This window comes from Mus pahari, chromosome 16 (genome assembly GCF_900095145.1).
Source record: "Mus pahari chromosome 16, PAHARI_EIJ_v1.1, whole genome shotgun sequence".
NCBI lineage: Eukaryota > Metazoa > Chordata > Mammalia > Rodentia > Muridae > Mus > Mus pahari.
In genome coordinates this window covers 27,424,651-27,441,666 of record NC_034605.1, presented here as the reverse complement: position 1 = coordinate 27,441,666, position 17,016 = coordinate 27,424,651, and the positions used below count along the sequence as shown (strand labels likewise).

Below are 17,016 nucleotides of genomic sequence, written 5' to 3'. Positions count from 1 at the left end.
AGGCGTGGGCCACCACTGCCCGGCTTACTTTTCATTTTTAATTGTGCAATGCATGTGGAAGCCAGAAGAGAATATCAGCTCCTCTGAAGTTAGCACTACAGCCTGGTGATTTGAGAACAAAACTGGAATAAATATTTAGCAGGTTGCTGTAAGGCCAAAACAGAGAAGATACTTCACAGAATGAGAGTTCTGTTCACAGCTAAAACAGTTTAAAAGAAGTTCCTGTTCGTTTGGTGCTAGATCTCAGCTAAGATTTACCCAATGGATAGCCTTTACAAGCCACCTTTGGCTACACTTCGTATCAGCGTAGCCAACTTGTACCGGTTAGTTTCTACCTCAGAAAGCCAAAGAGAGTTAGAAGAGGTGGATGGATAGATGGATGGATGGATGGATGGATGGGTGGATGGATGGGTGGATGATAGATGGGTGGATGGATAGACAGATGGACAGACAGACAGACGATAGAACTTTCTTTACTGTTTTAAATAATCAATCAGCTGAATCAGTGTTAGAACTCAGTCCCATTCTTCTATGGATATTTCCCTTCACTAATTTTGGTTTTATGTTGCTCAAGCTGGCCTTGAACTCTTCATGTAGCGAAGGTGAGCCTTGAATTCCTGATCTTCCTGCCCATACCCGCTAAGTGTTTGGATTATAAGTGCCTGCCCCACATTTGACTAATCCTATTTGGAATATTGATGTTCACATTTTAACCCTAGCTTGGTATGATAGTGTGCACCTTTGATTCTAGCACTCAGAGGCAAGCAGATCTCTGTGAGTTCGAGACCAACCTGGTCTAAAAGCCAGTTCTGGAACAACCATGCCTGGAGAGAAACCCTGTCTCAAAACTTCAACCATTCCCCACCCATACTGGGGAAAACAACAACAACAACAACAACAACAACAACAACAACAAAATACCTTTTAAGCTTAGTACCTCAGAACCTCACTTTATGTAGACTCAGTTTGGGGAGGGCGTGAAGCAGAAAGGTGAAGCTGTGATGTTTCCCAGTTTTGCTGAATGAGAATTTGGTTTTGAGACTCAGGGATTGGGTGAGGACACCATGTGAGATAAAAAGAACTGATAATGTTCTCAGTTTGTTTGTTTTTTTTAATATTATTATTGGTTTTTCAAGACAGTGTTTCTCTGTATAGCCCTGGCTGTCCTGGAATTCACTTTGAACTCAGAAATCCACCTACCTCTGCCATCCAAGTGCTGGGATTAAAGGCATGCACCACCACGCCCGGCTATGCTTCCAGTTTGATGCTCAGACACTAGTACACAGGGATGTAAAAACTTATGCCGGGGTGGGCAGACAACAGTCATGGCTGGTGATTTTATTCCATGTCTTTGTCTCCCAAACTGTTATACTGTTCTGAGGGAAAGTCCTGAGGTGACTAAGCCAATGTCCTTTGATAAAGATCAGTGTTAAACAGGATGGAGACTGAGACCAAATTAGTGTAAAGTTTCACTCCTGAGTTTTTCCTTATGGAATTTAAACAATTCATAGGGTCCTACTCTGCTATGAGGTTCCTAGTGACAATGAATCCTTTTGGGTTCCTATTTGTGTGGGTTGAGAGGTGGGAACCACTCTTTTCCCAGACACACTTTTTGAACAGAGAGGCAGAAGAGGTGGAGGGAGGAGGGTAAGGAGGATGAGAGTAGGGTGGGGAGCATAGTAGGGAACAAGGAGGGAAAGAAATAAGTAGGAGGAAGAGGGTGGCAACAAGAGGGAGAGAGGAAATGAGAGGGGAGCAGGAAAGAAGGAAAGAGCTGTGTTAGATGTGGTAAAAGAATGAGAAGGAGGAAGGAAAGATGGGAAAAGCAGAATGGCAGAAGTGATTGAAAGGAAAAGGTAACTCAAGGACTGGAGATAAAGATGCTGCGATGGTCTGTTCTAACTGTCAACTTGATATACTCTAGAATGATCAGGGCAGTGTCAATGAGGAAATTTCTAGATCAGGAATTTTCTTCTTTGAATTAAGTCATGCTAGGCCCAGTACTGTATAAAAGAGACCCAGCTGAGAGCACTAATGTTACTAGGGAAACAGGTTCTCTTTCTGTGTCTTCGTCCCGTTAATAAAATAATTTTTGAATGAGAAGAATACTCTCATTTTATTAGCTCTTTAGAGAAAAGCAACAAGGCAGGCAAAACTGAAGGATCCCCCCCCCCCAGGAGAGGAAATGAGGAAGCATTTCTCTATGGAGGTCTGAGACACTAAAGAAGGATGTAGGGAGTCTCAAGAGTGCTGAGCCAGGAAACACATCACATGGTTAGAAACAGAAAAAGAGAGAGTTTATTAAGAAAGGAAAAGTACTCCCCAAGTGAAAGCAGAGTAGTAAGCAGAGGAAAGATCAAAAACGTGCAGACTTGCCGAGCAGAGTCTTTTAAAGGACCTATGGTGTCCGCCCCTCTCATTTGCATTTCACTTTCAAGAGTTCTGTACTTAAGATAAAGCCCAGATAAAGAAGGTCCTCCCGCCGATTAAGGCAAATGGGATTCTTTCATATGTTAATCTTGGCATTTCAGCCTTTCTCTAGCTTTAAGCAAGAGGTTCTCAGCCTGCAGTCTGAGACCCCTTTGGGGACCTTTTCACGTGGGTCACATACCAGACAACCTGCGTATCTGATATTTACATTACAATTCATAACAGTAGCAAAATTACAGTTATGAAGTAGCAACAAAAATTAACTTTATGGTTGGGGTCGCCACAACTGGAGGAACTGCATTGAAAGGCTGCAGCAATAGGAAGGTTGAGAACCGCCTAAGCGATTGCTCTCTGCTCTTCACACACAGTAAATACAAAGTAGCCATTTTTCTCAACCTTTTATCACTGCGATTTCCCCTGCCATCAGTAGACTATTACTAGGGCTGGAATTGCAAACTGAACTAACCCTCTCTCTATTATGTTGTTTTTGTCAGCATATTTTACCACAGGAAGATGAACTAAGACACATGAGCGAGGCACTACAAAAGAGAAAGAAGGGATTCTCTGGACAACAGTAACAACAGTAGGGGATTGAACACCTAATCAAGGATTACTGTGATTAGTTCTTTGTTCTTACTGTGGAATGTTGTTGCTAATAAAGCGTAAGTCATAACATAAAAATATTGGAGCAGCCGGGCGTGGTTCGAGGCCAGCCTGGTCTACAGAGTGAGTTCCAGGGCGATACAGAGAAACCCTGTCTCGAAAAATCAAAAAAAAAAAAAAAAAAAAAAAAAAAATTGGAGCAATTTGTCAAACTTCACTACACTTAGCCGCTTAGTGTCATTTCTGTAGTCGGTCTGATGGTGATGCGAGGTGGGAGAGCCCTTCTATCAAACAGGTCACAGGAAGAGAAAAGGGGAACTATGCACATCTCTGAACAGGGATCTGGCATGGTGGTGGGTGGGAGAGAGAAATAAAAGCTGGGAGTGGTTGAGTGTTTCCGCCACAGAAACACTCCGATTTGGGTTCGTCCTGAAAGACAGGGCTGGGCTGAAAGGGAAAAGACATGAGTTGGGGGAGGAAATAACCAGGCCTTGACAAGAATTCCTGATCAAAGCCCCAAGTTTAACGAAGTACTGGGTTTTTAAGACAATGGGAAAAACCCCTTCCCCAGCCCCAATCTTGGGGCTGCAGTACAGGAGAGATCTTCAGGAGATGCTGTCTCTATAGAATCTAGGCGCCTATCAGCAGGGAGTAGCGTCCGCCCCGAGGCTATTGTTCCGCAGGACAGTGGCAGGCATAAACAAGGTACCAGCCTGGCAGGAAAACACCCAGGTGGTGTAGAACAGTGACTGTAAAGGTCTGGGAGGCTCCAACAAGTGGTGAACATAACTGCAACCCCTGAACTTCAGAGGCTGCAGCAGGAGGACTGGGAGTTCCAGACCATCCTGAGTTCTGTTAGCAGGGAAAAGACCAAGCAAGGAGAGGGGAGAAAAAAAAAAGAAAGAAAGTGTTTTTAATAATTAGTATTTACTTAACTCTGTAGCCCAGGAAGGTCTCCAGCTCATGCCAAGCCTCCTGCCTGGGCTTCTAAATGTTGGGATTACAGGCATCTCCACCATGCCCTGATTGCTGTTATTGTTGTTGCTGTTATTTATCCTGGGGATTAAACACAAGGACTCCTGTGTTCCACTAAGCCACTGTGGCTAGTTTTGTGTCAATTTAACACCAACTATAGTCAGCTGAAAGGAGGGAACCTCACCTGAGAAAATGCCTTAAGATCTGGCCACAAGGCATTTTCTTAATTAGTGATCAGTGGGAGAAGGCTCAGCCCGTTTTGAGTCATGGCATTCCTGGGCTGGTGGTCTTAGTTTCTACAAGAAAGCAAGCAGAGCATGCCATGAGGATCAAACCAGTAAGCAGCACCCTCCAGGGCCCCTGCCTCAGCATCTGCCTCCAGGTTCCTGCCCTGTTTGAGTTCTGGTCCTGACTTCCTTCAAAGATAGACTACAATGTGTAAGTGAAAGCTAAACAAACTCTTTCCTGCCCCAAGTTACTTTGGTCATGTTTTTTCATCATGATAATAGAAACCCTAACTAAGACAATGTATTTATTCTTTTTTAATTGACAAGTAAACATCTAATCAATTTATAACACAGAACACGCTGTAAGCATATTAGAAAACGGCTAAATTGAACTAATGAACACACAAATCAGTAAACATCTATTTACTTCTGTGTTGGTAGAAAATGTAACCGCTAAAACCTTTTAAATTGCCAGGAGTGGTGGCACAGCCTTTAACCCCATCACTGGTGAGGCAGAGGCAGGCAGATCTCTGTGAATTTGAGGCCAGCCTGGTCTACAGAGAGAACTCCAGTCCTCGTTTTGGCTTCTTGGAAAAAAAAAAAATTGCTTAAAACCAGACTGGAAAAAAAATTATATGAAAACCTTTTGATAGCCAGTAATCTCAACACTTGGAAGGCAGAGATGGGAAGATCTCTTCAAGGCTTTAAGGCCAGCTTGAGCTACATAGGACTTTATCTCAACAAACATAAAATATTGAGCTGAGCGATTGCTCAATGGCTAAGAAGACCCAGATTTGTTTCCCAGCACATAACTGTGTAATTCCAACCCCAGGGAATCTGATGCCCCTTTCTGGCCTCATAGGCAACCAGACATGCAAGCAAAATATTCTGTACAAATAAATAAAATAAATCTAAATCTTCTTAAATACAAAATACATCAAGCTACACTGGTTTTTTTTTTTTTTTTTTAAGTTATATTTTATTTGAGAAAAGAGGACACACAAATCCTGCCATTCTTGTGGGAGAGGCAGCGGCAACGTCTAGATCCAGTGGAACCTGAGCATACGAACCACACCATGAATTCACGGACATCAGCAAGCTACACTCCTGAATTGTAAAAATATAATGTAAAAACATGAAAAATTCATTTGGGGAAGAAAAATACATTACTCATTGATCCACACCAGCATTTTACCAAACAATGCTCCTGTTAAGCACTGATCGGTGTGACAGGATTCTCAAAAAGTTAGGTTGGTCTTGGGCTAGTCATTGCTGGTAGACAGTGAAAGTTGGTGTGCATTCTATTTCTCTTTGTTTCAAAGAGGCCAACACGAAGAATTCAAGAAGTTTTACTTCATAATATCTAGTTTTTCTGGGTCTTTGTTTTCAGATACCCAGGGCCTGCAGATTCTTAAGTACCAACCCTTATCAGACAAGCCCTAAAGCAAGATGCTTATCTCTTTCACATTTGTATATTTCAAGGGATACTGATTATCTGAAAGACAGGGTGGTAAATCATTGTCTGGAAATGGAAAGAAGAAAGCGGGGAAGAATATCATTCTTATTTACCTTTAACTTTTGTCTTAGTTTATTTTCTGTGTCTATGATAAAATGCCTTACAAAAGCAACTTAAGGGTTTGTCTTAGCTCATAGTCAGCACAGAGAAGTCATAGCAGCAGGGGCTTCAGGGAGCATATCACATCATATCTATAATTAGAGATACAGAGCAAGGAATGCATTAATGTCACTGCTCAAGTCACTTTCTGCATTCTTATATATAGTCTCAGAGCCTCTGTATAGGGAGTGGTGCCACCTATCGTGGGCGGGCCTTCCTACATCAATTAACACAAACAAGATAATTTCCTACAGACATGCCCAGAGGCCTATTTTCCAACTTTTAAATGTATATTCTACATTCCATCTGAGATCTTTTATTTCTAGTGAGGAATCAAAAGCTATGACTCATTAAATAGACTAAAGACAATAGTAAGCATATTGGAAACATATTTTCAGGGGAAGTCGAAAGACAACTTGCTTGAGTTAGTTAGTTCTCTCCTATCACATGGGTCAGAGCTCGAACTCAGGCTATCAGGCTTAGTGACAGAAACCTTTAATGAGTCATCTTGCCCGCCAAATACATGGAAGCTTTTGTTGCAATACTGGAGATTAAAGCAATAGACTCAGAGACACTAGGCAAGTACCCTGCTAGCGAGCTGTCTCTCTGTTGCTAGGGACTCTCTCTGTACACTTTCTAGCTCCCCCGATCTTTGTGATTTCTCCAAACGAATTCAGATGTATATAAGAAGTGTAATGTAGAAGAAAAATGGAGTTTGTTACAAGGTTAGGTAGGAGCACTGGGGAGATGATAGTAGACAGACCATTGTGGAAGAAAGTACTCTGAGGAATGAAGAGATGGCCTTTATACCAATTTACTTTTTAAAGCCGCTTTTAGACTATTTCTTAAAGTCTCTTCCACAGACAGCTTTCCTGAGGTGGATTTTCCTGTACAGATGATTGCCAGGCATTCTCGGATTAGCTCTTTTGAGACAGGGTCTTACTCGCCATGGCTGATGTCAAACTCACAGGCCTGTCTCTACCTCCGAGTGCTGGAATTAAAGGCATGAAATTAAAGTCAAGCCTGGCTTGATTAACTCTTAAGGTAGTAGACAGTACTAAGACTTTGTTCTTTAATCTTAAAAGGTCTCCCGTGGTCTGGAGCGATGCTCAGTGGTTAAAGCTCCTTAGTGCTTTTTCCAGAGGCCCAGGAGTTTTACTCCCAGTGCCCACAGCATTGAGTGCAACTGAGTTGCAGGGGATTTCGTGTCCTTTTCTGCCCCCCACAGACAACCTCACACATGTGGCACATGCTCACACATATAAAATACATAAAATAAGATCATGTAAAAAGAAAGCCTTCTGCTCAAACATACATGATTCTTCTAGAAGTTCAAAATGTCATGTTCAACAAGGGCCAGAGACACCATTCAAATGCCCTTTAAAAAAAAAAAAAAAAAAAAAAAACAGTCATCAAAGACCTCTTTTAATTTCTGTTTTTAAGAGCTGTTGTTTATGAGACAGGGAGGTTCAATGACCTCTGAGCTTGCTGTGACCACACTAGATACCTTACAGTCATTTAGGAAACAGGCATCAACTTGATCCGGCTGCTTCTAACTGAAGTTTCATCTCTTGATGACTCTTGGGTCTCTGAAGACAGTCCAAAGAATCCTCATAGATCGTGACAGACTGCTGAAGAACCAGCCAAGGGTAGTCTACTGCAAGGGAATGAGATCATTACAAGTGTAACCCATTCCTACTGGTCATTTCGAGTCTTGCTCTTACCACTCTCATTTTTTTTTTTTTTTTTTTTCTTTTTTGGATTTTGAGATAGAGTTTCTGTGTGTAGCCCTGGCTGCCCTGGAACTCAACTCTGTAGACCAGGCTGGCCTTGAACTTTTGATTGCACCTGAGAGCTGGGATTAAAGGTGTGAGTCAGCACACCCGATTTGCATCTGGCTCCCTAACTCCCTTCTTCACACACACTTCAACACACAGGGATGAAGCCTCTGGACACCAGGACCCCTGAAGTGGGAGGAAGAAGAGAAGAAAGGAGCAGATGAAAGGGAAGCAATAAGAGGGAAGGGAAGAAAGGGGCAAAGGGGAAAGGAAGACAGGAGGGAGAAAGGATTGTTTCTGTGTATGCTACCTAGTAACAAGTGACTGCTAGACACAGGAATACTATTGGCTGATGACTCAAGGCAGGGCTCTGAACTGCTCAGTGGAAATTGTGAGACTTGCACGCGGAGTGGGTCCGCCGAGGTCTGCTGTCACGAGTTCCCGCATTTTGCGACTAATGGAGAGCGGAAAGTTCTTTCCTCTCTACTGTAGCAGTTTGTTCTCTGGTGGCGACTGTGCTCAGCGACGAGTTAGAGAGTATAGAAAAGGCAGGATAATCAGCAGTTGAGGGTCAGAGAAGAAAAGAAAACGCAGTTAATTCTAGAAGGTAGGGAAGGGGGTGGGGAGCGCTCCGAGTCCTGGCAGGGGCTGTAGGAGTAGGGGGGNGGGAGTGGGGTGTCACAACACAGGCTGCTGGGAGGGAAAAGCCAGATCTTTGACTCAGGAAAGAACACCTGGGGGGAGGGGTAGTCTCACCTACCCAGTTTTACCTGAAGCTCACCAGGAGGAGGGAGTACAGGGAAGGCGAGGGGGGAGGGGAGAAGGAAGGGAAGAAGGCTTGGGAGGAGGGAAGGAGGAAAGAGGAGGAAGAACTGGGTAGAGAAGTAGGAGAAAGACCCGGAGGTTGAGGAAGAGGAGGGAAGGGGGCTGGAGAGAGAGAGCAAGGGAAGGAGGAGGAAGAGGAGGGGGGAGGAGGAGGAGGAGGAGGAAAAGCCCTAGAAGAAAGGAAGAGGAGGAGGGAGGGGGAGGAATATCAAATGACAGCTGAAGAAACTGGACTCTGGAAAGACAACTGAGCCTAAGACAGCAGAAAACTGCCTGCCTGGTGTTTATGTTGTTTGTTTAATAGAATGTTTGGTGAATCCACCTATTAAGATATAACCAGTTCCATAGGGGAAGAGGCAGAAGTCTGAGACTCATGAGACCAGCGTAGGGACAAAAGGTGTCATGTACATGAGAACCTTGGGTGATTTATCCTCTGTATTTCTAGGTTTTCTGTCCACACGTGACCTAGGTGACCCTGTCCTGAAGACCTATGGAGCCTGCGACTTCCCTGCGTTCTTGCCAGTTAGCCTCCCTTTTCTTCTTGGTCCTCAGCCTGTTTGTGCTGGTCTCAGGTACAGCTGTAGGCTTCTTGCTCCTATCAGCTTTTCAGAAACCAATGGCCACAGTTCTCCTGATGGACAGAGACAAGAATAGGGACTGCAGCTGTGTTGGCTCATCTTTCTGAATGAGGACACTGGATTTATCCCAATTTTCCTACAGAAATGTAGCTAGAGCATCAAAGGAGATCTGTAAATGTCCAAGTGGCAACATTCAAAAGAGTTAAAAATAGATGATTTAGACTTGAATGATATATTTTGTTTAACATCACATTATCAAATACTAATATAAATACCTTGCCAGGTGTGGTGGTACACACCAATAAACTTAGGAGGCTGAGACAAGACTGCCAAGAAGTCAAGGCCTGCCAGGGGTACATAATAAGATGCTGTCTCAGGAAGCAAAACGAGGGGGTTAGGAATGTGCCTCACTCAGTAGAGTGCTTGCCTAGCATGCATTGGCTGTGGTTTAAACCCCGGGTCTGTGCCACACTCAGGCATTGGGCTGAAGAACAAGTTTCTCTGAGCATTGGATCTATACTGTATGCTCAGGGTGACTGTCATGTTCTAGTTATATCGGTTCTGGTTTTATTTTGTTTTTTTTGTTCATGGCTGGGCTTGAACTTGCTATAAAGCTAAAGATAACTTTGAAGAGCTGATCGTCCAGCCTCTATCGCCTCAGTGTTGGGATCGTGGGTGTGTACTACACACATGGGTAGCGCGTTTTGTTCCTGAAATGTTTTCGGTCTCCCTGGATTGTTCCTAGAAATGCTGCCCCCTCTGGCCTTTCATTTTTGTTGCTGTGGTAAATACGCTGTCAGAAAGCAATTTAGGAAAGAGAAGAGTTTAATTAGGTACAAATGCAAGCCACAGTCCATCACCTCAGGAAGTCAAGATAGGAACTTGAAGGCAGGCCTGCTTGCTATCCCACACAGCGTTACCTCCAACCAAGGAATTAATTTCATAGCCAAAGAAGTGTAGGATAGTCCATGGAAGATACTTCTTGTTGGCTTCTAACAGCCTCTCATGTAGGTCAGGACCTCCTGCCTAGAGAATGGTGTGGGCGGCCTTAACATTGTTGCAACTGACAATCTTCCACAAAGATACCCATAGGCCAGTGACTTAAGCAGTTTCTCAATTTGGATTCTCTTGGGAGATAATTCTAGGTTATGTCAAGTGGAACTAACAGTTAAAACTAACCAGGACAGTGTCCAGACCATAGCTTGAGTGGTGGTGAGTGTACACAAACATTTATTTTGTATGACATTGTGACATAAAACTGTCACTAAAATGTTCACTCTTGGGAACTATAGAATCAAAACAAACAAAAACAAACCTCATGAGTTAAGCAAAACAGCTAGAGTTCCTGTCTGATTGTACCCCTTTGTTGAATAGCCCAGTTTACTGTCATAGGATCAACTGAGCCCATCCTGGCCATGGTAGGAGAGAACACCACACTATACTGCCACCTGTCACCAGAGAGAAATGCAGAAGAGATGGAGGTACGGTGGTTCCGGTGGCGTTTCTCCCCTGCAGTGCTGGTGTACAGAGGCCATCGAGAGAGACCAGAGGAGCAGATGGTGGCATACCGAGGAAGAACCACCTTCATGAGCACAGACATCAGCAAGGGAAGAGTTGGGCTTGTTATTCACAATGTCACAGCATATGACAATGGCATCTACAGCTGTTACTTCCAGGAAGGCAGGTCCTATGACCAGGCAGTCATGGAGCTTATGGTGGCAAGTAAGTCACTGTTTTCCTCTGCTGACTTTTCCCAGTGTGACTTTTTTTAGGGGGGGAGGATTTCTCTCATCGCAGACTAACACATTTCTTGCCTGTAATCTCCTTTACATAGGGAGAGTTGCTTCTTGAGTCCACCTGAATGAGCTCTGCTAAGCTGTAGCCATTGCTTCTTGAGTGACAGGCGCTGTTAGAAATGTGCAGGGGTACCTAAGATAAACAAGCATTGCCTCCCCAAACTACAACAGGCATTTCACTGGTTAATATTAATCTTATAGTTCACACCAGGCTTAAACTCACTTTGTTGCTCACAGCGACCTCGATCTTCTGATCTTCCTTCCTCCCTACCAACTGCTGGGATTACAAACTATCACAAACTTCACCATCCTCAGCTAACCTTGCCTTGCCCTTTTCCCCATTTCTCCTTGTAATAATTCTAAAGAAAGCAGTTGACACGTAAACAGATAATGTCAATATTAAGTAGAGCAGCAGAAATATATATATATATATATATATATATATATATATATATATATATATATATATATATATATAAAGACTGGTGGCCTGGTAGAGGGACAGAGCATTTTACAAAGCTTCCCGATAGAAATGGCAATTAAGCCGGGCAGTAGTGGTGCATGCCTTTAATCCCAGCACTTGGGAGGCAGAGGCAGGTGGATTTCTGAGTTTCAGGCCAGTCTGATCTACAGAGTGAGTTCCAGGACAGCCAGGGCTACACAGAGAAACCCTGTCTCACAAAACAAAACAAAACAAAACAACAACAACAAAAAAAAACAAACAAAAAAGAAATGCCAATTAAACTGGACATTTGGGAAGGGAGCCATGGTTTCTTAGGCTGATCCTTTTTCACAGTAGAACTTCAGGATTGGCTCGTGGTGCTTGCGGTTTCCAGGAACCCCAACTCTTTCCCTGTAAGCATGTCGCACTGACTTGAATTAGAATGTTATACAATGTTTAACTAGACGGTGTGTGTGTTCTTACCTGTGTGTATACTTATAGTAGCCAAAGGTGTCTTCCTTAGTCACTTTCCAACTTAGTTTTTGAGACAGGGTCACTTGATGAACTTCGATCTCTCTGCTCCGCTCTCCTGGCTGGCCAAGTAGCTGCCAGAATCTTCTTGTCTCCTCATCCCCTGCCTCAGGGCTGGGGTTATAGATATGAGCCCACCTGACCTTCTGGATAGAGAATCCAAGGATCCACAGCACTACAGCAAGTGCTGTATATCCCCAGCACCCTTGATTTATTTTTTAAGATGTATTTATTTTATGTGTGTGAGTGCACTGTGGCTCTCTTCAGAGACACCAGAATAGGGCATCAGATCCCATTACAGATGTTTGTGTGAGCAACCATGTGGTTGCTAGAAATTGAACCCAAGACCTCTGGAAGTGCAGTCAGTGCTCTTAAGCACTGAGCCATCTCTCCAGCTCTTGATTCATTCATTCATTCATTCATTCATTCACTCATTCATCCATTCATATTTTGTTTGTTGGATCTATTGGCTAGGTGATTTCATTCTTAAGTCTGTTGTCTCTGAACCCCATGGATTATTTTATAAAATTACTTTGTTCAGATTGCCAAGTCTTGTGGGGGGTTTGTTTGTTTTGTCCTTGGGGTTGTTTGGGAGTTGCTTTTGTTGTTGTTGTTTGAGACAGGATCACTCATATATAAGTCTGGCTGGCCAAGTTATTTTGAATCTTATTCCACATCAAGTTTTCTGAGTGAGGCTGGGTGTCTATGGCTTTGTTTCCTGGGCAAAAGCAAACTGAAGATCTACACATAATGGCACACACCTGCACTCCCACTCCAGCACTTGGGACTTGGACACAAGAGGATCAGGAGTTCAATGTCACCCTCAACTACATATCCAATTTGAGGCTCGATGGAGCTACCTGAGATTTTTGTCTCAAAAGACAAACAGAAAAATCAAGTTGAATAGCCCCGTGTGGTAGCATATGTTTGAACTCTCAGCACCCAAAGAATGAAGCAAAAGGATTTCTATGAGTTTGAGGCCAGCCTGAGCTACATAGCGAGATCCTGTCTCAAACAAACAAACAACAAAAAATAAAAGAGAACACAAAGCGTGGGACTTCAGTTTATTGAATGATTTATTCTCTTTTCTTTGGTATAATATATTGAGTAAGCTTAACAAAGGAACTCGTTAATAAAAGTTTGTGGGGCATGCCTAAAGCAACAGGAATGTCCCACAACCACACATCTAAAAGTTTGTCATGCCTAGTGTTCTCTTCAGCTGAAGGCTTCTGGGATATCCTTTTAATGACATTCATTGAATGGTGATACTGTTTTGACCACATCAGGTGCCTTCATATCTCCCTAACAGGTGAATTTGGAGGAGCACTATGGATTACCCACTTAGTGAGTCCCCGGGAGGTAAACACCTGTCTGTCAAGGCTCAGCTCTGTGGTGGCAGCCCTTGTGCTTAGCACACAGCTGGGAGCCATTGCTTTCCCTCTGCTTGGCCATGAGAGATGGGGAACCCCGAAAGCTAGAAAGGACAGTGTCTGAAAGAAAGAAAGTTTCATTAAGATTGTGGCATCCTGACAAATTCTTGTATTACTCTAGAATGTCACAAGGCTAAAGCCACTGAGATGCTTCCGCACAGAGCACCAAGTGAAGTTCCAAGTTGACCTTTTTCCGTTGGACTGAACGTACCTACTTAGGAGTGAGACAATTAGAGTCCCCGTCAGAAACAGTGACACAACAAGCCTTTAAGGAGACAATGTAGATATCTAGGCTGTGATGAGCCCTGAAGCAGAGCGCAGTGAAGAATGTGATGGAATCCTTTGCTCTTGAAGAGCCTCCAGCTCAGTTGGCACAGTGGTCCCTTCTCTAACATCGAGGCCTTTTTTCCTACGCATCATCTCTTTCCTCCTTCCTGCTTCATCCTCCCGCCATCTTTTCACTGCCACAGAGTGGAGGCTGCAGGAGCTTACATATTCAGTGTCTCCAGGTCCAGCCAGTTTGTACTTCCCTTTTCTTGGCTTCTACCATTAAGAGCAGATCCCTTAAGACACACTCACTGAAATACTATTGCTTGTTCTATGATGCTGTGGATCAAACCCAAATCCTTTCTTATGCCAGACAAGTACTCTACTACTGCGCTACATCCCTAGCCCAGCCACTCTTTTTGTTTGCTTGTTTGTATTTTGAGATAGGGTCTCACTATGTATCCCTGGCTGTCCTGAAATCCTGCATGTAGGCTAGGTTGGCCTCAAACTCATAGAGATCCTCCTGTTTCTGCCTCCCTAGTACTGGAACCCAACAAGCCACTCTTTTAGCTGAACCCTGGTCTTTCCTCCCAGGCCTTGGCTCTGAGCCACTTATTAAAATGAAGACACTTGAAGATGGGAGCATCTTGCTAGAGTGCACATCTGAAGGGTGGTACCCAGAGCCCCGAGCTGTGTGGAGAGACCCCTATGATGAAGTTGTACCTGCCCTGGAGGAGGAGTATACAGCTGACAGAGAAGGCCTCTTCACAGTCACCATGACTATAATCATCAGGGACTGCTCTGTGAGGAACATGACCTGCTCCGTCAACAACACTCGGCTCAGCCAGGAGTTGGAAAGTGTGATTCTCATTCCGGGTTAGTCCCCTGCCCTCTGGTGATGTGTCCTGAAAAGATGGGCTCCTCGGCAAATAGGTTGATGTCTGAAGTAGTGATGGGAGACTAGAGGATGGTCTGGGGAAGGATCTTTGGCCCTGCTGAGCTGGAGGCTGGACCTGAACTGAGGCCATATCCCTTGCAACAAGAAAATCAATTAGTCCCAACCATGTGAATGAGTAGAGATAAACAGCGATAGAATAGCAAGGAATCGTGGCTATGTTGGTTTATACCTGTAGCCCCCCACACTTGGGAGGACAGGACAGGAGAATAGATGGGTCTTTCTACTTAAACTTGACTAGACTTGAACTTGTGGTAATCTGCCTCCCCAGCGCTGGGCGTATGCTCTGTACCGCCACACCCAGCACACGGGATGGGTTTAATGTGTAATGAACTGGATCCCTGTTCCTCTGTTGAGAAGAGTCTGCATGCTGCAGAGTTGAGCAAGGAGGAAGGTATTGCAAGAGTCTGGACCAGACTGCTGGGGACCTGTGCAAGGTGGCGCCTGTGGAGGCTTAGCAGCCTGCTTACCTTGCTTCATCTGTGGCATGCATCCACGGGATTCATCCATAGCAGCCCTGAGTGATTCTGCAGTCCCCTGAGCCCCAGCCAAAGCAGTCAGAGGTCAGCCAGTAAAAAACCATCATTTCTCTCCCATCCTTGTTCCTGAGGGAGAGACCCCAGGTCTGGGACCCGAGGGAGCTCTTTGGGTAAACTTCCCACAAGGAGTGTTCTTAGCCCTAGCATTTTATCTCTCATGACACAGCCCTTCTCTGCCTCATGTTCCAGAATTCTTTGTGCCCAGCTTTCCTCTGTGGATGGTGGCTGTGGCTGTCACTCTGCCTGTAGTAATGCTGATTCTCTTCACATCTGGAAGCGTCTGCCTTGTCAAGAAACACCACAGGAAGAAATTGATTCTGTCAGCTGAAAAAGAAGCTGAATATGAAGAGAAGGAAGCTGCACGTAAGGAACTAGGGGAATGAGAAAGAACTCGGAAGGTGAAAGAATAGAATAGGAGAGTTCACCATGTTTCAGTTTAAGGCCAGCCTCAGCTACACAGTGAGTTAAAAAAAAAACCAGCCTTACCTACATAGGATCACATCTGAAAAAAAAAGTGAAACAAGAGGAAGAAAAGAAAAGAAAGACCACCACCCTCTGAACTAGACAAAAGACACATAGGTGCAGCAGCAGTGCTCAGAACTCTCAGATCCTAACAGTTAAGCCTTTGGATCTTTTGAGTCAATCAGCCAACATCGAATCATTGGTTCCAAGCAGGACTAAATGACTGAACAATAGCAAACCCCAACAAAGCAAGTCCTAATACTCTTCACTCACCTGGTGTCTGACAGTTCTCAGGAATGGGTATTATATTAGTCACTGCTTTCATTGTCGTGATAAAGTTATATGACAGGGGTTGACAAGATGTAAAGACACTTGCTACCAAGCCTGACATCCCAGAATTCAATACCCAGAACCCACGTGGTAGAAGAAGAGAACCATCTTCCACAATCTGTCCTCTGACCTCCACACCTTTAACATGTCACATGTACACATAAACACACATACACATACTAAGTAAATAAAAAAATTACATTTATGTATATGAATGTTTTACCTAAATGTATGGGTGCCTGGTACCCACAGAGGTCTGAAAAGGGCACTGGATAGCCTGGTACTGGAGTTACAGATGTTTGTAAGCCACCATGTAGGTGCTAAAAATAGAACCTGTGTCTTCTGCAAAAGCAGCTAATGCTCTTAACTCCTAAGCCATCTCTTCAGACCCTAAACATTTATTTATTTATTTATTTATTTATTTATTTATTTATTTATTTATTTATTTGGAGGAGGGTGGCACACCACTGCCTGCATGTAGAAATCAGAGGACAATTTGTGGTAATTGGTTCTTTCCTTTGTGGGTCTTAGAGAGTGAACTCAGGCTTTGTAGGAAACTCCCTTACCTTCTGAGCCACCATAATCAAATTGATTAACTAACCTAGAACATCTCTCACAAACAAACCTAGATTTGTTTCCACAGTGATTCTAAATCCTGTCAGTGTCACAATCGAGATTAATCCTCCCTGGTAGGAATGAAGGATTTAGTGCTATAGCAAGAGCCAGCCTTCTTTTGTTTAAGACAAATCTAAATTCTCTCCACTGCCTACTGAGTACAGTACTTTGCTTCCCTTTCAGGGCAACTTCAAGAGGAACTGCGTAAGTTTAACCTTCCCTGAACTACTCTCTGCAGTTTGTGTTCTTCTGGCTTAGCCATGAGCTCATGACATTCACCTCTCTCACTTGCAGGATGGAGACGAACCCTCTTACATGCTGGTGAGTGCCTCTGGCATCATTCTCTTATACACTGAGATTTCCTCACTAAGGGAAGACATGAACAAAAGACTCAAGGGCCCTGGAGTGGGGAAGCAGAGGGTTGAGAGTGCTTCATTAACCATGACCCACCAATGCTGGACTCCAGCTTGGTCAGGGAAGCCCCACAGCTTTCTATCAGCCCCACAGTATACTTTTCATGAGCTCTTCTTTCTTTCTTTCTTTCTTTCTTTCTTTCTTTCTTTCTTTCTTTCTTTCTTTCTTTCTTTCTTTCCTTCCTTCCTTCCTTCCTTCCTTCCT

The 17,016-nt window shown here is 43.9% G+C and overlaps 1 protein-coding gene across 3 annotated transcripts in view; it reads left to right on the top strand.

The window, feature by feature from the left end:
- Positions 1-8,028: 8,028 nt before the first annotated feature.
- The window catches only part of LOC110334076 (butyrophilin subfamily 2 member A2), an 11,498-nt gene continuing 2,510 nt past the window's right edge, over positions 8,029-17,016 (top strand). The window contains exons 1-7 of one of the 3 annotated variants that reach the window (XM_021215925.1): positions 8,029-8,235; positions 8,899-9,025; positions 10,406-10,753; positions 14,092-14,373; positions 15,181-15,354; positions 16,582-16,602; positions 16,693-16,719. In XM_021215925.1, coding sequence (XP_021071584.1) covers positions 8,944-9,025; positions 10,406-10,753; positions 14,092-14,373; positions 15,181-15,354; positions 16,582-16,602; positions 16,693-16,719 — 934 coding nt within the window. In that variant the 5' untranslated portion in view covers positions 8,029-8,235; positions 8,899-8,943. The remainder of the gene's footprint in view (positions 8,236-8,898; positions 9,026-10,405; positions 10,754-14,091; positions 14,374-15,180; positions 15,355-16,581; positions 16,603-16,692; positions 16,720-17,016) is intronic. The other 2 variants (XM_021215926.2, XM_021215927.1) reach the window with 2 other exon arrangements.